The sequence below is a fragment of the Macaca fascicularis genome, chromosome 4, assembly GCF_037993035.2.
Source record: "Macaca fascicularis isolate 582-1 chromosome 4, T2T-MFA8v1.1".
Lineage (NCBI taxonomy): Eukaryota > Metazoa > Chordata > Mammalia > Primates > Cercopithecidae > Macaca > Macaca fascicularis.
In genome coordinates this window covers 67,100,384-67,122,350 of record NC_088378.1, presented here as the reverse complement: position 1 = coordinate 67,122,350, position 21,967 = coordinate 67,100,384, and the positions used below count along the sequence as shown (strand labels likewise).

The 21,967-nt window shown below is 49.7% G+C and overlaps 2 protein-coding genes across 18 annotated transcripts in view; one reads left to right on the top strand and one right to left on the bottom strand.

Annotated features, from left to right (window-relative positions):
• The window catches only part of EZR (ezrin), a 55,459-nt gene extending 35,434 nt beyond the window's left edge, over positions 1 to 20,025 (top strand). Inside the window, exons 5-14 of one of the 2 annotated variants that reach the window (XM_005552218.4) lie at positions 444 to 718; positions 1,297 to 1,380; positions 2,411 to 2,557; positions 9,036 to 9,132; positions 13,997 to 14,160; positions 14,523 to 14,653; positions 15,470 to 15,630; positions 15,995 to 16,087; positions 18,227 to 18,478; positions 18,663 to 20,025. In XM_005552218.4, the coding sequence (XP_005552275.1) occupies positions 444 to 718; positions 1,297 to 1,380; positions 2,411 to 2,557; positions 9,036 to 9,132; positions 13,997 to 14,160; positions 14,523 to 14,653; positions 15,470 to 15,630; positions 15,995 to 16,087; positions 18,227 to 18,478; positions 18,663 to 18,827 (1,569 nt within the window). In that variant the 3' untranslated portion in view covers positions 18,828 to 20,025. The remainder of the gene's footprint in view (positions 1 to 443; positions 719 to 1,296; positions 1,381 to 2,410; positions 2,558 to 9,035; positions 9,133 to 13,996; positions 14,161 to 14,522; positions 14,654 to 15,469; positions 15,631 to 15,994; positions 16,088 to 18,226; positions 18,479 to 18,662) is intronic. The other variant, XM_074037364.1, reaches the window with a different exon arrangement.
• SYTL3 (synaptotagmin like 3) overlaps positions 12,021 to 21,967 on the bottom strand; it is a 123,098-nt gene continuing 113,151 nt past the window's right edge. For 15 of the 16 annotated variants that reach the window (XR_012433583.1, XM_005552212.4, XM_045391309.2 and 12 more), the window contains one exon: positions 21,195 to 21,568. Coding sequence is in view for 15 of the 16 variants with exons in the window: in XM_005552212.4 (XP_005552269.3) it covers positions 21,459 to 21,568 (110 nt within the window). In the remaining variant the exon portion in view is untranslated. Of the gene's footprint in view, positions 12,229 to 21,194; positions 21,569 to 21,967 lie in introns of those variants that run through there. The other variant, XM_045391310.3, reaches the window with a different exon arrangement.

Genomic DNA, 21,967 nt, shown 5'->3' with positions numbered 1-21,967 from the left:
CTTGCTCGGTCACCCAGGCTGGAGTGCGGTGGCGCCATCATAGCTCACTGCAGTCTCGAACTCCTGAGCTCCAGGGTTCCTTCTGCTCAGCTTCTTGAGTAACTGGGACTATAAGCATGCACCACCATCCCCAGCTAACTTTTTTTAAAAAATGTTGTAGAGATGGGATCTCTTCTACGTTGCCCAGGCTGGTCTCAAACTCCTGGACCCAAGTGATCTTCCTGCCTTGGCCTCCCAAAGCACTGGGATTATAGGCATGAGTCACCATATCTGGCCTTTTGACTAACCATTTTTTGTCTGGAATGCTAAAAAGATTAAGAATAGACATTATCTCCTGAAAACTGGCCTGAGGGCCCCATTGAGTCTTGGTTAGAAGCCTGTGTTGGGGACAGTGGGCCTTCGTCTTCCGGATTTGTGTCGAGAATGTGGCTTGCTTTGTCCAGGTGTCTGCCCAGGAGGTCAGGAAGGAGAATCCCCTCCAGTTCAAGTTCCGGGCCAAGTTCTTTCCTGAAGATGTGGCTGAGGAGCTCATCCAGGACATCACCCAGAAACTTTTCTTCCTCCAAGTGAAGGAGGGAATCCTTAGCGACGAGATCTACTGCCCCCCCGAGACTGCCGTGCTCTTGGGGTCCTACGCTGTGCAGGCCAAGTTTGGGGACTACAACAAAGAAGTGCACAAGTCTGGGTACCTCAGCTCTGAGAGGCTGATCCCTCAAAGGTGAGCACAGGGTGACCTGGCCTGGGCAGGAGCAGTCATGCCATACTCGGCAGGGAGAAGCGATTACATTAGAAACACAGGGACTTTGCCAGTGTCAAGTGCTCCTTCACGCTGGGACTCTAGTCATTAAGGCACTGACCAGCGACCTGAAACATAGCCAGGGAAGGCGAGCTGCCATTCCTCACGGAAACTAAAGCGCAGCCGTGTCCTGTGGGAGCGCAGCAACATAGCAAACTTCTCGACCTGACTGCTTAGCTCCTCCTGGTTTATGATAGGTTGGCCCCTGTGAAATCTGTTTTTATTTACTGGTGGTCACAAAAATGACCCCATTTGGAAGAAAAGGCCACTTAAAATACCTTCTTAGTTTTTCCAGCCTGAGTTCTTGTTCAAAACGCTTGGTCTTCCAGATTAATCGTCATGAATAGAAATGCTACACATCAGGAAATAGAAACCAAAGCTCTTTGGGATTGATTGATTTGAATGGAAAGTAAGGGTTTGAGTGTGGGTGGTAAGTGGTCCTCCTTCCTTGCCTGTCACAGCCCTTAAGGATGACAGTGCTGTTTCCTTTTGCATTCCAGAGTCATGGACCAGCACAAACTTACCAGGGACCAGTGGGAGGACCGGATCCAGGTGTGGCATGCGGAACACCGCGGGATGCTCAAGTGAGTGCTGCGCCCTGCTGTTGGGATCTGGCCATCTCCGTGCGCTCCAGCGTGTCTTTACCTGTGACTCTAGTTAGTACTTTAAAGGGCTCTTTGTCAGGCCTTGTGAAGACCTTGAGGGAACCCAGCTGAAAGTGGGGTTTCCTTAGGGAAGAGGTTTTTTTGGGAAAAAAAAAAAAAAAAGCCAGGTGTCTTGCCCAGGGAAAGAAACAGTTTAGCTCAAGCCTTCAGGTTCTAAAAGCTTATGTCCTCTGTTTGTAGAAAGTGTGATGTCTAAACTTCATTTTAGTCAGTAGGGCATTGTTCACCTACAATCGGTGTTATTTTTCTTCTGTCAAAGAGGTGCTAGTTTGCTCATTGTATGAAGGTAGTTGTCTTACAAAGTGTATGTAAATGAAAAAGGATCCCAAGTGAGGAATCCTGATTTCTCACTTGGGATCCTGGACGTGGGGATCCAGAACCTGGACGTGGGGCTATTAATGTAAGACATGGCCAGACCACCAGATTCTGGGTGTTCTTGTCCTAGAGCCTTGTCTCTGGCCTAGTCTTGCGACTCTGCATTATTTCAGCCTCTGAAGTTTGTTTGAGGTTTGAGCCTCAGATTTTGTGCTTCAGGGTTTCCTGTCTGGCCCAAGCATCCTTTGTGGAAGAAAAACAACTCGAAGCCCTTGGGGAGGGTTGTGGGAGTCCCAGAAGACATATGTGTGGGCAAGAGAAGGAGGAGGATTGTGCCGAGTGATAAAACTTAAAAACCTGTCAGAGAAGCCGGTGTGAATCAGTTCTTCCTGAAAGTTTGGGGTTTGGTGGTGAGGCTGCAGGGCAGCATGGAACCCACCCCAGGCATAGCTTCCGGGCTGCCTGGATCCCCTCCCCACCAGTCTGCTGCCTGGCCCCTGCCTGTCTGCACGCAGCACACAGCGTTGAGCCCATCCTACACAAGGCGCCTTAATTTAAAAATACTGGAAAGGTTTTAGTGTTCTGGATATTGAGTGCTACCAATGACTCTGCCTGTTTCACTCTCCCCAATTAGAGATAATGCCATGTTGGAATACCTGAAGATTGCTCAGGACCTGGAAATGTATGGAATCAACTATTTCGAGATAAAAAACAAGAAAGGAACAGAACTTTGGCTTGGAGTTGATGCCCTTGGACTGAATATTTATGAGAAAGATGATAAGTGAGTTGAAGTTCACAGTTATCTTCAGTAGGTGGGGTGGTGGGCCTGGAAACAGTGGCAAAATGGCAAATTTGTGGGTTATTTTTGAAGTTTTTATTTAGCAACTTACTATCTTGAAGAAAGAATCTTTTAAGGGCTTTTGGACTGCTGTGGCCCGCTCAGAGGGTGGTCCAGAGGTGTGTGGGTTATCCTCTCTCATGGTGGGCAGAGCCAATAGTGGGCTCAGACCTGGGAGAGGATGGCAGAATAGAGCAGAGGCTGCCTCTCCTCCCCCTGCCTCTGAGGTTCCACCTCAGCTACCTGCAGTTACCAGCACATCCATCCATAGCTACTTCACAGGCAGCCCAGCCAGTGCTGACTCCTGGCTCGAGGTTTGTGCTAATCCAACCAGGAATGTTGATGGTGTGATGATAGACTTGAAGAGCTGTAAACAATAGCTTGTATGTGTGGACACTTTAGCTAATAGTCTGCAGGAGATTTCTTAATTACCTCACATTTAGTTAATGTTGTTTGTTGAGTGAGGGCCTGTAAGCAAGCTGGGTACTGCAGCAGAGCCAGGCCTCTCCACGGGGACAGACAGTCCTGCTTTCAGATACAGGGCATTTGCCTGCTTTCTGCTGAGGATAAACAGGGAACGTCATCCTAGTTCGTGAGGGTAGGTTTCCCATGGTGAGTCCGTGACAGCATAAGCCTAGATTCTAGATTGATCTGATCAGAAGATACCTGAATTTAAGAGGCAGAAGGAAACTACCTCTGGAAAGAGAAGGGAGAGGCTCCTGACTGCCTCCTGCCAACTGTCTCTGCTCCGATTGTCCACAGTCAGCTTGATTGCTCTGCAGGGCTCCCCTAAACAAACCCTCTGATGGCCTCCAGCTTCAGGGGCCTGGCAGAGAAGGTGCCAGGGCAAGAATGCTCCTGCGGTCTTTTTGCCAAGCCCTGCCTTTTGGCCTGGGTTCCTGCTTTCCACGTAAGGAGGAGAGTGGCCCAGAGTTTCTGGATGTACCTGGTTTCCTTTCCAGCCTCATGTTGTTCCTTGAAATGACGGCTCTCCCCATTTCCCACTTGAGGCTCACCCATCTCACCTGTTCTCAGGTATTTCTGTTCTCAGCTCCCCCACATCTCAGGTTCCCCCAAAATCCTCTCTGGAGTTCTCAAAGGGAGTGGCGCTGCTCTCCACAAATGACCTGCACATGAGTCCATCTCTCCATTCGCAACCATGTGAATTCCTGCCAGAACCCAGGGCACAGATCTATTTCACTTGGGGGTCAGGGACCTATGCCAGCTGTGCCCAACCTCCTCTCACTTCCAGGGCCCACGTGGTGATACTGCACAGGGAGGGAGGCAGGCGCTGTCTGCTGGAAGGAAGGTGCCCATTAGGGATGGAGTTAGTTACGCGATCCAATGTGATTTACCTGTCAGAATCACAGGAGCTCCTCAGAGAACCTGGAAATGAGATATTGAGGACTCTCGGTTCGCTCCTACTCTTGAGTGTGCTGGATGTAGCACTGGTAAAGAAGCGGGAAAAAGCCAGGCACAGCGGCTCACACCTGGAATTCCAGTACTCTGGGAGGCCTAGGCAGGCGGATCCCTTGAGCTCAGGAGTCTCAACCAGCCTGGGGAACATGGCAAAACCCCGTCTCTACCAAAAATTTAAAAAATCGGCTGGCTATGGTGGTGCATGCTTGTGGTCCCAGTCACTCAGGAGGCTGAGGTGGGAGGATCACTTGAGCCTGGGAGGCAGAGGTTGTAGTAAGCCAAGATTGTGCCACTGCACTCTAGCCTGGGTGACAGAGCGAGGCTGTGTTTCAAAAAAAATTTTAAAGAAGTGGGGAAAGTGGGTAGATACAGGAACTTGGAACCAGGACACCATCTTTGTGGGGGACCCCAGCGCTGAAGCCGTGGCTCTTAAGATAGCCATGCCAAGGAGCGGTGCACAAAGTCCTCGTGGGAACGTATGTGGGAAACTGCCTCTGCCTTTGAAATCTCTTGAATGACCAGATTTTGTAATGTGGCCAGGCCAGGGCTGTCCAAACAGGTTTTTCAACCTGCAGGAAAACAGCCATGAGCAGGAACTTGCTGATGTCAGCTTGTAGCTGCCCCAGCCCACGTAAGTGTCCATTTCTTCCAAGTAAAAATGTGAGCTGTGTGCCCTATTTAGTACTGGTCTAGCTCTCTGCTATCCCTCCCCCACCGTTGAGCGGTGAACCTGGCAACTCTCTCAGATGGTTCTTTTCCTGCAGAGCACACTGGGGTGTTGGGCAGGCTTACTTTCTGCCTCTCTTCTCCCCATTCCTGAAGGCACCCCCCTCTCTTCACAAAAAAAGCATTTATGTAGATATTCAGTCAATTAATAGGCCCAAATTCTTTCCCTTTTGAACAAATATTGACAACTTGGTAGCAGCATAAGCAGGAGACTGTCCTGAATTCTGAGGAGTGCTGAGAACAGCCAGCTGTTGTGCTGTTACCTCTCTCGGTGGAACTAGGAGAATTAGATATGCCTGAAACATTGTTCAGGTGAGAAAGCTAACCTATTGAATATGGAAATTGAGCTCTAAGAGATTTGTACTCTGCAAGTAAAGTCTCTATTTTTCTTCCCTGTTTAGTACTAAATAGGGTCTGGCTGGAAATCTGTCTCTTGGGGTCTCCTTTCATTGTACACATAACCATTAAGTGGGAGCATGTAGGACTATTTGTCATCTTTCTTTAAACCCTTAGCTTGGACTAGGTGGGGAGTATAAAGAGGGCAAAAACAGGTAAGCGCCCTTCTGACTGGCATTATAAGCTTGTGAACAGAGAAAGTTCAGTTTAGCTAGGTTAGAATTTGAAACCTGACACTCTCAGACCAAAAACAAAAACTAGACGAACCTGATCTATCTGTAGTCCTATAAAATCACTTTTTTTCCCCTTAGCTTCATCCTTCTTTGGGCAGATTTCATCATAGAAGTACTTCTGTAGGTAGGAGTTTCTGGAAGTGCACTAGGTCCAGGGCTCCCATCTTAAAGGGAAAGGGCGCACGGGGAGCTTGGAGACTGGAACAGGAGCCACAGAACGTGTGTTTTCTTTAAATTCCTTGCAGATAGGTACTCAGGGCTTCACTTGCTGTCTCACGTCTCTTTCCATCTGCACATCACTTGTCACCCTCTGGCTCTCTAACACATTTCCAACAAAATTGCAGGCATCCATATCCTTCCTCAAAATGAAAGTGCATATGATATACTAGAGGTTAGGTTGGTTATGTTTTGTTCTTTTGATGTAAAATTTAAATACAATGAAATGTAATCTTAAGTGTTCATTTCCTGAGTTTTGACAGATATGCCCGAAAAATGCAAAATCTTAAGACATATAGAACATTATCACCCTCAGCTGCATATTTTGGATTGAAATTTTTAAATCATTCATTCTTGCATTTATTTATTTATTTATTTATTTTTGAGACGGAGTCTCACTGTGCCACCCAGGGTGGAGTGCAGTGGCACGATCTCGGCTCACTGTACCCTCTGCCTCCTGGGTTCAAGCGGTTCTCCTGCCTCAGCCTCCCAAGTAGCAGCCTCAGACACACGCCACCACACCCGGCTGATTTTTGTATTTTTAGTAGAGACGGGGTTTCACTGTGTTGGCCAGGCTGGTCTCAAACTCCTGACCTCAAATGATCTGCCCACCTTGGCTTCCCAAAGTGCTGGGATTACAGGGGTAAGCCACCGTGCCTGGCCCATCCTTGCGTTTTAAAGTCATTTCAGGCTGGGCATGGTGGCTCATACCTGTAATCCCAGCACTTTGGGAGGCTAAAACAGGCAGATCCCTTGAGGTCAGGAGTTCAAGACCAGCCTGGGCAACATGGCAAAACCCCGTCTCCACCAAAAGTACAAAAAATTAGCTAGGTGTGGTGGCACATGCCTGTGGTCCTAGCTACTTGGGAGGCTCAGGTGGGAGGATCACTTGAGCCCAGGAGGCGGAGGCTGCAGTGAACCAAGATTGTGCCACTGCACTCCAGCCTGGGTAACAGAGTAAGACCCCATCTCAGTTTAAAAAATATATATTATTTCAAACTTTAAAAAGATTCTAAAAATAGTACAAATAATTCCTATATGCCCTTCACTTAGCTTCCTCAAACATTAACACCTTATGTAACCGTAGTCCAAATGCCAAGATCAGAAAATTAATGTTAATAGTCTCTAGATCTTATTCTCATTTTAATCAGTTTTCTCACTGATGTCCTATTTCTGCCCCGGGACCCTCTCTGGAGCCACACCTACAGTGAGTTGTTAGACCTCCCCGTCTCCTTTGATGTGGGATAGTTCCAGTCTTTTTTTGTCATGACCTTGATGTCTTTGAAGAGTACTGTCCATTGACTTTGGAAAGCCCTTGGATTGTCTGGTGTTTTCTCATTATTTGGAGTTTTACATTTTTGGTGAGAAGAAAGTGCTGTTTTGCCCTTCCAGGGCCTCTTTCAAGGTGGCACATGTGGTCAGTATATCTTATCTTAGGTGGTGCTAATTTTGGTTATTAGTTAAGGTGGTGTCTGCCAAGTTTCTTCACTGTAACATCACTATCCTTCCCTTTACAATTGGTCAGTATATTTGGGGGAGATAATTTTAAACTATGTAAACATCCTAGTTCTAGCTACCATTGATGAGATTACTGTGGTATTTGAGAAATTGTGATTTTTAAAAACTTATTTTTACATGTATTAGAATTCTGTAAGGAGCCAATTTCTTTCCCCATTTATTCAGTTATATTAATATGGACCCATGGATATGTGTTTCGGTCTTCAGGTTATGATCTACGAGTATGTATCTTGCTCAGGTTGTTTGAGATACAGCCTTTAGGAGCACCTTGAAGTGTGAGCCCTGCATTCTTTGCAGGCTTCCTTACTCTCTGGCTCCTCAAGATGCACTAAGTTCATCGTTTGTGTTCCCCATACTAGTCCCGGAATCAGCCATTTCTCCGGAGGCCTCTGTCTGGTCCCTGTTATTGGAGAATCACGCTTTCTTAATGTGTGGCCTAAGCAAGGACACTTACAAACCCTGTGGCCCCCTTCTCTGTGGACCCTGTTCATGTCCTATATGTGATCTCTTAGGAAAAAGGAAATCCTTGGGCTTTAATTTTCCAACTTTGGTCAAGAATTAAAAGAAGTTCTTTAACTCAAAAGTGAGTCATAATTTTCATGTTTAACCCTTTTATTTTGATACTGCAATTATGCTTATGAGTGGCTATGAATTTTTTTTTTTTTTTTTTTTTTTTTTTGAGACGGAGTCTCGCTCTGTCGCCCAGGCTGGAGTGCAGTGGCCGGATCTCAGCTCACTGCAAGCTCCGCCTCCCGGGTTTACGCCATTCTCCTGCCTCAGCCTCCCGAATAGCTGGGACTACAGGCGCCCGCCACCTCGCCCGGCTAGTTTTTTTGTATTTTTTTTTAGTAGAGACGGGGTTTCACCGTGTTAGCCAGGATGGTCTCGATGCCCTGACCTCGTGATCCGCCCGCCTCGGCCTCCCAGAGTGCTGGGATTACAGGCTTGAGCCACCGCGCCCGGCCGGCTATGAATTGTTATATGAAGTTTCAAAGTCCTAAGAGGACAAACTTGCTAGACACACCGGAGAGCTGGAGGCCTAAGTTTTCTAAGGTCAGAACCTGTTTTGAGAGTCCTGTATAGAGACTGGATCCTAGCCCCTTGAAGTTTCAGGATGCCGCACACTGGCTCACAGTGCTATGTGCTGTGAAAACCAGAGGAGCAGAATGCATAGCAAGGCCTTTGTCCATTTTTCTTGGCAAGCTCTGTTGAGTATGGCACATCTAGGAACATGATGGGATCTTGGCCCTCCCTGTTGGTTTCATAGAACTAAATGATCAGTAACTTAAATAACATTCAGCAAACAGAATGTAGCAGAAGAGCCTGCATGTTAAGGGAGGCCTCAAGGGAAAGGGAGGCAGCCCCGGGGAACCGTGTGTTGAAAGGTGGGTCTGAACCGCGGAGTTTGGGGCTGGATTTGACAGTTCTTGGATGCTGAGTTAAAAACTGTGTTGACATATGAGGAGAGTAAGTTAATCAGATCGGCCGACTTAAAGTAGGGGTGCTCCAGCACAGTGCTTGAGAGTGGGCTCTGGCAGGATGAGAGGTAGGTGAGTGTGGTGATGTGATGTGGGAATGAACAGCAGAAGATACCTGAGGGAGGGTCAAGGTGCCTGGGTAGGAATTGCAGTTGACCTCGAGATCACCAGCCTGGGTAATCATAGGTGCCCCAAACTGAGGAAACACCAAAGGAAATGGGAACAGACTAAGGTTGCAGATGCCTTAAAGCCAGCCACTTGGCTTAACCTAGGACAGGTAGGAAATATTTGATAATAGCATATAACACATTATGCCTCCTGGGTTAAGAGGCATATTATTTTAATTGAAGTAATAAGAATTGATTTACGAATCTCTTAGCCAATCCACGAACATACGTATACATCTAACCATTCACTTTCTCTTTTTAACCTCAGGTTAACCCCAAAGATTGGCTTCCCTTGGAGTGAAATCAGGAACATCTCTTTCAATGACAAAAAGTTTGTCATTAAACCCATCGACAAGAAGGCACCTGTAAGTTCCAAAGGATTCTATTCGGGGACTACTGTTTTTCGTTCTTATACTTGTCAGGGTAACAGATTTCTCTCTGTGATGAGTAGCCGGTGATAGTCCAAACTCCCTATGTGGTTACACTGAGGGCCAGAGATCCTGTGGGCCAGGCAGTTGTTGCAGCGGAGACCACTTAACTTTTCACATGATCTTCCTTATGAATAAAAGGGCAGTTCTGAGTCATTGGCCAGATAAGCATTTCCCAAAATGCTGTGTTTTTGGTGTGGAGAGCCAACCTGCCTCCTGGAGCACCTGGGTGTGGGGACTATCCCTGGCACCTGACCAACAGTGGGACCTGCGAGTCTTAAGGGCCAGATTTGCGTTTCAGAGCTGTCCTGGAACTTACCCAAGATAGGGACAGTCAGACTTACACCCAAGCATTGCTGGTCCCCAAGGTTTCATCTAGGCTTCACCCACTTCTGTCGTCAGAAGTGTGCGTCCTCACACAGGTGACACTAGCAGGCAGTCATTTTGGGAGGAGATAGTAAGAAGGCGACACTTCATGTCCTGAAATCTGAGAGTATTGATTGTAATAGCTGCAGAGACCAGTGCATTATGGAAATTTGTTTTGGTTTTATTTATTCTGCTGACATTTAAGCTTTTGTTAGCTCAGAACATTTGAGACATATGCACATAACTGTAGCATTATAGAAGGGGTAAGGATTTTGTTATCTAATCATAAATCTGGTTCTCTAAAAAATTGCCACCTGGAGAAATTCTGTTATCCACCTTAGAGCCTGTTCTGAATTTTATGAAAATTATAGATTGAAAACGACTTTGTGTTCTCATGTAATTTTTGTTCCTTAGTTACAGTGTTAAGTTTGGAGAGGCAAACATGGGCTGTAGTCCATACCTTGGTTGTCCGTTAACCCTTTTGGGACTGGGTACTGCTTAGCAATGGTAAATCCACTTAGAACAGTATGTGGTGTTATTGTCCTGTTACTTCTCCCCCCATACAGGTTTGTCTAGCATAATTTAAAATCTGTAGGTCTTGACAATTTTGTGAAAGCATTTTTTTCTTTGTTAATGTGTTGGCTGGGCGCAGTGGCTCACGCCTATAATCCCAGCACTTTGGGAGGCTGAGGTGGCTGGATCAGGAGGTCAGGAGTTCGAGACCAGCCTGGCCAACACAGTGAAACCCCATCTGTACTAAAAATACAAAAATTAGCTCGGCATGGTGGTGGGCACCTGTAATCCCAGCTACTCAGGAGGCTGAGGCAGGAGAATCGCTTGAACCCAGGAAGTGGAGGTTGCAGTGAGCTGAGATCGTGCCACTGCACTTAATCCTGGGCGACAGAGCTAGACTCCGTCTCAAAAAAAAAAAAAAAGTCTCCTGCTGTTTGCAAACTCTTGGCTGCTACTCTGGGTAGTTGCACAGTTATTTAAAATTGAATGCGTATTGAATGCACTCTAAGGCTCTATGGCAGCAGTTCATGTTAATTATGCAACACCATGAATGGAGGGTCATAGCATTTTCATGTCACTTGGGTAGTGAGATTGGTGCAGTTTAGAAGAGCAAGAAAATTCTGAAATCTCTCATCAGTAGGTTGCTGCATACTCTGTGACGCTACTGCCTTTTCAGAACACTTTTATTAAAAATCTGACTAGAGCAGAAGCTCTGGACTAGACTGTTTCAGAATGTTTGTGCGTGTGTGTTTGATATAAGTTCATCTCTTGAAGAGCTGAGGAATATTTCATAATAAGCCCCGAGCAGAAGCCATTGTGATACATCTCGTGCATGTGCCTTTATTATAGAGTAGCCTCATGTGAAGCCATCTCTTAAGCAAAAGAAATATTCACTGGTGGCACGCTGTCCGAAGCACTCTTCCGGGGCTGTGTGCGCCATGAGCAAGGCAAAGCTTCTGCCCTGGTGAAGCCTACATTTAAGTGGAGGAAAGGGTTAAAAACAAGGCAGATGAGATGCTTCCTGGTAGTAAATTTAACAGTACAGCTGTGATTAAAAACTAAGCCTGATCAGAAGATGGGGGTGAGATTCCTTTGGCAGGTTGGGCAGGGGCCACACTGAGGAGGCAGCATCTGCCTTGAGTGGGCGCTGGTTTGAGGAGGTGGAGTTCTGTCACCCCTACACCACCCCAGTGCTGCTGAAGTCACTGCCCTGCTTCAGTCTGTAAACTTTGGGCAGAAGAAGTTCAAGTTTTCAACATCGAACTTGATGTAAAAGAAGAGGAAGCCCCAAAGTTTGAGGCGGTGGGATTCCTTATCTCGTGTTGACTTTCAGGGGTCACCCTCACCCCATGTGGTTTCTGCTGTGAACTCACAAATGAGTCTTTGTCCAATTCTCCCCCAACAACTGGCATCTCCTTTTTAAAAGCCAGCTTCTCTTCCCTGCCAAGGTGCATACAGCAGTTTGGGGCCATGCTTTGGCTCTTTAGATATGGGACCTTGTAGACAGCTGACATGGCCTGCCCAGGTGACCTTATGAGGGGCTGAGGCGGCTGCCTTTTCCCTTTCAAAAGGGCCTTTTGTTTCTGTGGCCTCATGGAAAAGGCCACAGGCAGCTGAAATTTAGAGAAAGTAAGCAGCATTTCTGCTCTGACTCCTCAACCGCTTCCTCCACGTGGCCTTCCCAGGAGCCCCGCTGCCTTGCTGCCTCCCGAGGCTGCCTCCTGCCATCTCTGCGGCCAGATGTGCCTTGGGATTGGCCTCTTGTGGGAGAGTTTCCCGGCATCTCGGGGACTTGAAAAGGGGCCCTTTTACCTTCTCTCTCCTTCTGTATTTGTAGGGTCTTGGGTTTTTTTTTACTTGAACTTTCCTTTGCCTAGTTTGCATTTTTACCTTGCTGGTCCTCAGCCAGTTTAAAAACCCTGCTCCAGGTCTTGTCATGTTGTCGTTCTGCATCAGAAAGCTGCATCCTGCATCAGGTTAGGGACTTGGATTTAGAAACCTTTCAGTATGAATCTTTGTTTTAACTTGAAGTGAGAAACCGGCTTCCGTCATAAGGCACTGGGAGAGATTTCTTGCCAGGCACCGTCCTCCCTCACCCACTGGCAGTGGACTCCCCAAATTCTCCTGGTTCCCGTTGCTGGCAGGACCTGTCTTCTGCAGGGAAAGGAGGGGGAGAGGGGGACATTGTTATGTTAACCGAAGTTACCACTGAGGTTTTTCATTGATCCCCCCTACCCCTGCACCTCCACAACCCCATAAAGGGGAGTTGGTGCTAATCAGCGTTCTGAGTCAGTCAGGGCCTATTTGGTAGAGTCCTCTGAAGCTGTAAGGCAGGATTGTTTCCTCTTGTGTAATAAGGGATAGGTGGGTAATAAAAAGGCAGGTTGCTCCCAGCTCCACAGACTCCTCCCTGGAAAACCCAATGACTTAACAAGGGTGTGAAACCCCAAAGACAGCCCCACCCAGGAAGTTCATGGGCTCTCAGGGCTTGGCATCACCTCTCACCCCAGGATTTCTGGAACAGATGAAAAGACTGAGAAGCTGAATAGATTTCTTCTCAGATATGTCAATGAGTCCGCTCAGCCAGTTCCTCATTAGGTCTCAGAAGTTGCTGTGGGATGTATCACGCTGTTTCTTTGTTTTAGCCACCCCGTCCCTATTCCAAATGGTCAGAAGCTGGATGCTGGGGGCCCTGAGGTAAAGAGGAAGCTGACAAAGTCACTTTTCATGGGAGTTTCTATTCTTCTGTCTTGTAAGCTCATCACAGCAGTAGCAAGGAGTTGGGACCAAGATTGTCAGCTGTGTCCCGAATGTTTCCAGTCACGGTCACGAGTTTCCTGAATGCCGTGATTCTGCCTTGATTTCGAGGAGGCTCCTCTGATTGCGGTCTTGCAAGGCACTAGCAATTGGAGTGACCGCTGTGTGTGTCAGCCAGCTCTTACTGCGCCAGGTGCTGTTCTGAGTACCTCCTGAACATCACCGATAAGGCGGGGATGCCAGCATCTAACGGGACTGCTGGGAGGATTGAGTCCCATATCTGAAGTCCCTTGATACACTGGCATCCCCGCCTTATGGTTGAAGGCCCTGAGCCTGATGAAGGGATGTGCTCAAGGCTATGGAGCTTGCACATGGCTATTTGTGCCGCACGAGCTGGTGATGTCTGGCAGGTACTGAGCACCTCAAATATTGACCTTGGGAAGATAGAGATGAGTGAATGTGGCCCCTGCTCTCAGGAGCTGATGGCCTCATAGGAGTGAGATGCTGAAAGGAGTCACTGGAGTGAAGCAACAGTGCCACTGTGGCGAGCACCTGTAGCAGGTGTGGCAGGTGCAGGAGCAGGGCTGGACAGCATTGAGAGAGAACCGAGAGCACATGGGAGGCTGGGCCCAGAGTCAAAAGGTCTCCATGTGTGTTGGGCCCAGGCCCTGGAGCTCATCCTGGAGCTCCTAGGCTGGCATTGAAGGTCAGGGTGGTCAGCATAGCAATAACAGTGTGGGAGGGGAGGCTGTGCCAGAGGAAGCTCAAATAGAAGCAGAGGCAATCCAGGCAAGCATTGGGGACGGAGCAGTGAGGCTGGAGAGGACATCATGAAAGGTGGCTACCTGGAAGAGCAGGCAGCTCTGAGACTTGAAGGGTTTCCCAAGGCTGAGAGTTCTCACCTTGGAAAAGCTTTGCAGTTTACGTGCAGCGGGATTTCAGTGTGCATGCAGCATGTACATACCCACATACTGCACACACACGCAGCACATGCCCTTCCTCCACCCGTCCTGGAGAATGCACATTTCCAGTGCTGAGACGCTGCCATCCCTGTTCTGCTACATTTGTTCTTTTAGAAAAGTTCCGGACCTTTGTGAAGTATGGTTTGGGAGAAGAAAACCAAACAAAGGAGCTTAAGTCCAGGTGGCCCTGTTCTGTTTTGTAGGACTTTGTGTTTTATGCCCCCCGCCTGAGAATTAACAAGCGGATCCTGCAGCTCTGCATGGGCAACCACGAGCTGTACATGCGCCGCAGGAAGCCCGACACCATCGAGGTGCAGCAGATGAAGGCCCAGGCCCGGGAGGAGAAGCATCAGAAGCAGCTGGAGCGGTGAGCGTGGGAGGCCAGAGCAGGGGCCTGTGTTTTCCCAGCTCAGCTACCGCCAGCCCTGCCTGCTGAGGCAGCCAGTGCCTGTCAGGTGACCGCGCAGCTGATGGGGAGAGCCTGGTGGAATGGAACTCAGTCGCCACACTGGGATCTTCGAGGCCTTTGTCTCTGGGAGGTTGCTGTGGTGCTGAGTCTGGTGTCAGCCCTGGAGTGGCTGCTCCTTCAGGCAGCTCAGGCTGGTGGCAGGCCAGGGTGGCCCTCAGGATGCCAAGTCCATCCTGGAGCTGCACATACCCGTGAAGTGTGTTGACCCCTCACTTTCCTGCCAGTCTAAATCTCCCTGTGCCTCTTTTTCCCTGCACCAGGCAACAGCTAGAAACAGAGAAGAAAAGGAGAGAAACTGTGGAGAGAGAGAAAGAGCAGATGATGCGTGAGAAGGAGGAGCTGATGCTGCGGCTGCAGGACTATGAGGAGAAGACCAAGAAGGCAGAGAGAGGTCAGGCGCCCTGGGGCTGGCTCTCTACACTGGGTCATGCATTTCCACAGGGGCGGGGGCCACACCCACCCAACCACTGGAAAGGAAACCAAGAACATGTCCCACACTGCAGACTCACAACCGAAATGATAAAATAGTTATTTGGTTTGGAAAACAATTCTGTAGTTCATTAACTTTGGTGCTCATTGTTCTAAGACATTGTATTTTAAAATTTCCCTAGTCCTTTGCAGTAAGTGCTCCATCACCCAGTTTCCCTGATGAGTACAGTAAGGTTTGGTGCGGTACAGTGATCTTCCCACAGTCCCACAGCCCATGAGTGACAGGGCCATGTTGCACTGTCATTGACCTCTAGACTAAAACCCAAAGGCTTCTTCAGAACCAGACTCCCCAGCACAGCTCCAGTCGACAACCCCAGCAGCTGGGCTGATTACATAAGGTGCCACAGATGCTGTGTTCACTGGCAGCCCTTAGCACAGATGGGAAGGGTGTTTGTGTTCTGAGTGGAGTGTGGGCCACCAGCACAGCGGGCGGCTGACCTGGGGAGAGTTAACGCCAAGAGGGTTGAGTCAGGCATGCCAGAGGGTGCCTGGCCCACCACGTTGGATGGGTTTCTAGCCATCTTGAGGAAGTTGTCATGCAAACAACAGCAATGAGCTGTGAAGTGCTTTCCTCCAGGGTCACTGGAAGACATCCCCCCTTGACCTGTGACTTGGTCTAGGGCTCTGTGGCTTTGGGGGTGCAAATGGAAGGCGAAGGCGAAGGCGCCTAGGTTCCTGGGCCAAGGGCTTGAACGGCTCTGGCTTTGTGTCTTCTCAGAGCTCTCGGAGCAGATTCAGAGGGCCCTGCAGCTGGAGGAGGAGAGGAAGCGGGCGCAGGAGGAGGCTGAGCGCCTAGAGGCTGACCGCATGGCCGCGCTGCGGGCTAAGGAGGAGCTGGAGAGACAGGCGGTGGATCAGATAAAGAGCCAGGAGCAGCTGGTAGGAATGGCCTGAGTTTCAAGATGCTGAATTATAGAGAGGCTGCTTCTGAGGACGGAAAATGTGACACCTGCCTTGTAATAATTGTCATGACTGGAAGCTGTAAGCTGATCTGCTGGGGAATGAAGCAGCTGGCGGGGAAGGGGCCGGGCTGTTGCCAGGGTCACCCGTTGAAGGTGGGTGTGGGCATCCAGGAAGTGATGGTAGGGAGGGTGCACGATGAACCCTGCTAGCCATGAAGTGGGGGTGACGGGGACTCAGATGTCACAGTGGAGGCTGCTCACCAACACACATTAACACTCATTCACAACTGGACTCTTGAAAGGATATCAGAAGTCACTTTAGCTTGGCATTCCCTTCCCAGGCTGCGGAGCTTGCAGAATACACTGCCAAGATTGCCCTCCTGGAAGAGGCGCGGAGGCGCAAGGAGGATGAGGTTGAAGAGTGGCAGCACAGGGTGAGTCTGCATGGGGGAAGCCGCACGGCCACGGCACCTGTTGCCCACTGCCTGGGCAGTGGGCCCTTCTGCAGGTGGGTGGGTTGGGGGAGAGGTTTGGCTCAGCTGCCATGTCCTACTGGAAGCTTCTGGGAGTCTCACGATCCTCTGCCGATACCAGTTGTATTACTGAAGTAGACATCCCCGGCCGGGCGCGGTGGCTCAAGCCTGTAATCCCAGCACTTTGGGAGGCCGAGGCGGGCGGATCACAAGGTCAGGAGATCGAGACCACAGTGAAACCCCGTCTCTACTAAAAATACAAAAAATTAGCCGGGCACGGTGGCGGGCACCTGTAGTCCCAGCTACTCAGGAGGCTGAGGCAGGAGAATGGCGGGAACCCGGGAGGCGGAGCTTGCAGTGAGCCGAGATCGCGCCACTGCACTCCAGCCTGGGCAACAGCGTGAGACTCCGTCTCAAAAAAAAAAAAAAAAAAAAAAAAAGACATCCCCAAAGAGATGGGTTTGACTTTGTACTTGAGTCATTGCAGCTGCTGGATTCATAGAGGGAGGACTTCTGATTGACTTTCACGACCTTGCTCCCTCCACCCCAAACTGTTCAGTGCTGATCTGACAGCCTCCTCTGACAGCTGATCTGAATTGGTTTTAAATCTGATTATATATGTGCACCTTGCAATGGGGTCGCAGTGCCTGAAACACAACCTCCTGCAGCTGGTATATATAGCGGGCACCATGAAAAGATCCAGGTCCTTGGAATTCTCTCGGCTGGAGCAAGAGCCGGGCTCTGCTGCCCATCAGCTATCTGACGGGGAGCTAGTAGCATCACCTCTCCCAGCCTCATTTTCCTTATTGTAGAATGGGGGTGATACCCAACTCATAAAGTTGCTCTGCAGATGTGAGGTCCCATGCCCAGGACCTGGCAAACAGAGGTTTAATCAGCTGTAGCTGTCACTGTGAGACGCACACAGAGCTTCTCTCTGGGAGAGAGAAGCTGGGATCCCCTCTGCCCTCCAGGAAGGCACAGCCCCTGAGAAAGTCTGGGGATGGTTCCCATTGGAGACTGCACACCAGGCTTTAAGAAGCTCTTCTCCTTCACAGATCCTCTGGCCTGTCCTTCCCCCACTGTGGCTTCTCCATCTGTGGTGGTGCCTTCTGGGGACGTGTCTCCTGGCTCTCCAGGGCCACTTCTGGCCAGTGCCTCCTTGCCTTTGTTCCAGCCCCCATTCCTGCTGCCGATCTGTATTAGTCTGTTCTCACACGGCTGTAAAGAACTACCTGAGACTGGGTAGTTAAAGAAGAGGTTTAATTGACTCACAGTCCCACATGACTGGGGAGGCCTCAGGAAGTTTACAGTCATGGCAGAAGGTGAAGGGGAAGCAGGCACACCTCTTACGTGAGGGCAGAAGAGAGAAAAGCAAAGGGGGGTGGTGCCAAACACTGAAACCATCAGCTCTCACTCAGAACCCACCCACTAGCACGAGAACAGCATAGGGGAAACCACCCCACGATCCAGTCACTCCCACCAGGTAAACCCCCCCCCCCCCGACATGTGGGGATTACAGTTGGAGATGAGCTTTGGGTGGGGACACAGCCATATCACCATCCGAAGTTGCAAGCAGAAGACTTTGGTTCTTAGGTTTTTGAGAAAGTACCTGTTAAGAGGTAAGTGAGGAGAGCTGGCTCCAGCGCAGATCCACACTAAGCTCGACTCCAGGGCTGGGATGGAGGCGGGCAGGACTGGGCATGTGTGACGCTGTTGGAAGGACTGCAAGTGGTGAGCAGGAGACCACTTGATAATGACCGTGGCATGAGGGGAGGCTGGGAACAGAGCCTGTTACTCATTTAACAGGATTTTTTTTCCTAAAAATTATATAACGTCTAGAGTTATAGACAGAAAAAAAAAAGAAATGGTAGTTTTAAAACTGCCCAGGCTCCGGCATCACAGTTCCTCTTCCTGTCTTGGATGCAGAGGGTTGTCAACCCCACATGCACTTTGAGGGGCTCTTCTTCGAAGCCATGGCCCAGCACGGTTTAGTGCTGCCTTAGCGTGCCAGGACAGAGGGAGGCAACAGTTGGTTCTTATAGCCAGGAGGATAGGACTTTTGGGTGAGAAGTTCTCACCTACTAATTTTGCTTTCCAAAGGCCAAAGAAGCCCAGGATGACCTGGTGAAGACCAAGGAGGAGCTACACCTGGTGATGACGGCACCCCCGCCCCCGCCACCCCCCATGTACGAGCCACTGAGCTACCATGTCCAGGAGAGCTTGCAGGATGAGGGTGCGGAGCCCACGGGCTACAGTGCAGAGCTGTCTAGTGAGGGCATCCGGGATGACCGCAATGAGGAGAAGCGTATCACTGAGGCGGAGAAGAATGAGCGTGTGCAGCGGCAGCTGCTGGTGAGGCCCAAGGGGCTGTGTGTCTCTAGGGGGCCCGCCTTGCTCTTGCAGCAGACAGGCTTGGGGAAGGCAGTGATGTGAGCCAGCCCCACCTAGCACCCCTCTTGCCCTTCCCATTTTCCTAGGGGAGGGGCTGGGCCATATGGGGAGGAAGGGACCTGACCAATGCTGCTTAATGTTGCAGACGCTGAGCAGCGAGCTGTCCCAGGCCCGAGATGAGAATAAGAGGACCCACAATGACATCATCCACAACGAGAACATGAGGCAAGGCCGGGACAAGTACAAGACGCTGCGGCAGATCCGGCAGGGCAACACCAAGCAGCGCATCGACGAGTTCGAGGCCCTGTAATGGCCAGGCCAGGACCAAGGGCAGAGGGGCGCTCACAGCGGGCGCTGCCGCCGGCGCTGCCAGCCTCGCCACGCTTGTGTCTTTAGTGCTCCGAGTCTAGGAACTCCAAAAGCCCAGTTCCTTTAAAAAGCAGTTACCCAACAGAAACATTCTGGGTTGGGAACCAGGGAGGCGCCCTGGTTGGTTTTCCCCAGTTGTATCATAGTGCCAAGCAGGCCTGATTCTTGCGATTATTCTCAAATCACCTCCTGTGTTGTGCTGGGAGCAGGACTGATTAAATTACGGAAAATGCCTGTAAAGTCTGAGTAAGAAACTTCATGCTGGCCTGTGTGATACGAGAGTCAGCATCGTTAAAGGAAACCGCGGCTTCCATCTGTGCCATACTTGTTCTGTATTTGAAATGAGCTCAAATTGGTTTTTGTTTTTAATTTCTATGAAGGATCCATCTTTGTATATTTACATGCTTTGAGGGGTGAAAATTTTTTTGGGAAATTGAGTTTGAAGCACTCTGGCACATACACACACAATGATTCCCTCCTTCCGTCACTCCACGCAGCTGGCAGAGAGCAGTGATCACCAGCGTGAGTGGTGTATGTAGGACACTTGGATAAATTTTTTTTAGGTTTTTTTTAGGTTTTTTTTAGGTTTTTTTGCTTAACAGTTAGAATACATTGTTGTACTTATACACCTTATTAATGATCAGCTATATAGTATTTATATACAAGTGATAATACAGATTTGTAACATTAGTTTTAAAAAGGGAAAGTTTTGTTCTGTATATTTTGTTACCTTTTACAGAATAAAAGAATTACATATGAAAAACCCTCTAACCATGGCACTTGATGTGATGTGGCAGGAGGGCAGTGGTGAAGCTGGTTACCTGCCTGCTGCAGTCACGTGTAAACAGGATTTTTATTGTTAGTGTTTTATGCATATAATGGACTATGCACATTTTTAATTTTGTCAAATACACACATGCCACTATGACCTTTCAGACTCCAGCCATGGAGAGACTGTTTGCTTGTGTTTGTTTGTAGTCTCTGCCATGGCCTTGGCAGGCTGCTGGAAGGCAGCTTGTGGAGGCCATTGGTTCTGCCCACTCGTTCCTTCTCGTGCACTGCTTACTCCTTCGCAGCTAAGATGCCATGTGCAGGTGGATTCCATGCTGCAGACATGAAATAAAAGCTTTGCAAAGGCACGAAGCAGCATGGCTGTGTACTTGTGTGTGGGGTGGGAGGGCCACCGCCGACTTGCCTGGGCTCTATGCTGTCCTCCGGCTGGGTTTTGTGAGGGGCCATGGTGTCCCTGGGGATACACTGGTAAGTTAGAGCTGACCAACCCAAGACATGGTGCTCCGTAGGTCACCTAACCTCCTCTGGAGACAGTTTCCATGGGAGAGGACACTCCAACTCACCAGGCTCCTCTAAAATGCTGCTCACCGCCGGGTGCGGTGGCTCATGCCTGTAATCCCAGCACTTCGGGAGGCCGAGGCAGGCGGTTCACAAGGTCAGGAGATGGAGACCATCCTGGCCAACATGGTGAAAGGCCGTCTACTAAAAATACAAAAATTAGGTGTGGTGGCGCATGCCTGTAATCCCAGCTACTTGGGAGGCTGAGGCAGGAGAATTGCTAGGACCCAGGAGTTGGAGGTTGCAGCGAGCTGAGATTGTGCCACTGCACTTCAGCCTGGCGACACAGGGAGACTCCATCTCAAAAAAATAAAATGCTCCTTTAAGCTGTGACTTTTTTTTTTTTTTTTTTTTGAGACAGGGTCTTCCTTTGGCCCAGGCTGGAGCACAGTTGTGTAGTCAGGGCTTACTGCAGCCTCAACCTCCTGTTCTCTATCCTCCTGGCTCAGCCTCCTGAGTAGCTGGGACTACAGGTGTGCACCACCACACCCGGATAATTTTTTGGGTTTTTTTGTGGTGGAGTCTCGCTCTGTCACCCAGGCTGGAGTGCAGTGGCCGGATCTCAGCTCACTACAAGCTCCGCCTCCCGGGTTCACGCCATTCTCCTGCCTCAGCCTCCCGAGTAGCTGGGACTACAGGCGCCCACCACCTCGCCCGGCTAGTTTTTTGTATTTTTTAGTAGAGACAGGGTTTCACCGGGTTAGCCAGGATGGTCTCAATCTCCTGACCTTGTGATCCCCCTGCCTCAGCCTCCCAAACTGGGATTACAGGCTTGAGCCACCGCGCCCGGCCAATTTTTTGTTTTTTCTGTAGACAGGGTATCTCTGTGTTTCCTGGGCTGATTTCACACTCCTGAGCTCAAGCCATCCACTGCAGCCTCCCAAAGTTGCTGAGATTACAGGTGGGGAGCCACCGTGCCCACCAGCCGGCCTTTTACCATTTGATAAGCACTGGAGGATGCCGGTAACAACATTTATTGAAATCTGGCCATTTTCTCCATCGCGGAGATAACCCACCAGAGGCTTAGGTAACATACATTATTGTGTTTAACTTAAATATACAGATACCAGTAGGCATTTAAGCCACGGGACAGGACTGCAGATGGAGACTGCTCAAGGTCCAAAGGGTCTCCAGCTGGGACCCTGCCCCTGGTTTGCAGCCCCACTCTGCAGACGCACAGTGCTTCACACCCACTGCGACCTGGAACCTCGAGGCCTTCGCATCAGTGCAGGACAAGGGTCATGTCTGTCCATAGATTGGGGCTGGAAAGGACTTTTTGCCACTGGAGCTTCGATTGTGAGCATGCATCCCCGCCACCAGCTGTGTCTCCCTCTGTAAGAGAGGATGACAGCTTAGCCATGGTCAGGGAGGGCACCACTTCATCCCCTCTCAGCTCTTTGAAAATGACCAGCCAGAAAAGTTTTTCACCTTCAGTCCACACTAAAAGGCCAACCACCACTACCCCCACCCCAACAAAGCTAGTGTGGAGACGGGTTAACCCAGGCACTCTGCTCTGCGAGACTCTTAACAGCCCGGAGCTCTGTAGTTTGAAAGTGAGGCAAGGACTCTGGTGTGGTGGGCTGGGTCTTCACCAAGGGAGTGGACAGTCGCACACCAGCATGGCTAGCTGGGTGGGGCCGTCTCAGACTGGGGACTGGGCTTGCCCAGGGGAAGGGATTCTTAGAGGAAGACAGTAAGCTTTGGACAAAATATCTTTGAAAAGTAATTGAG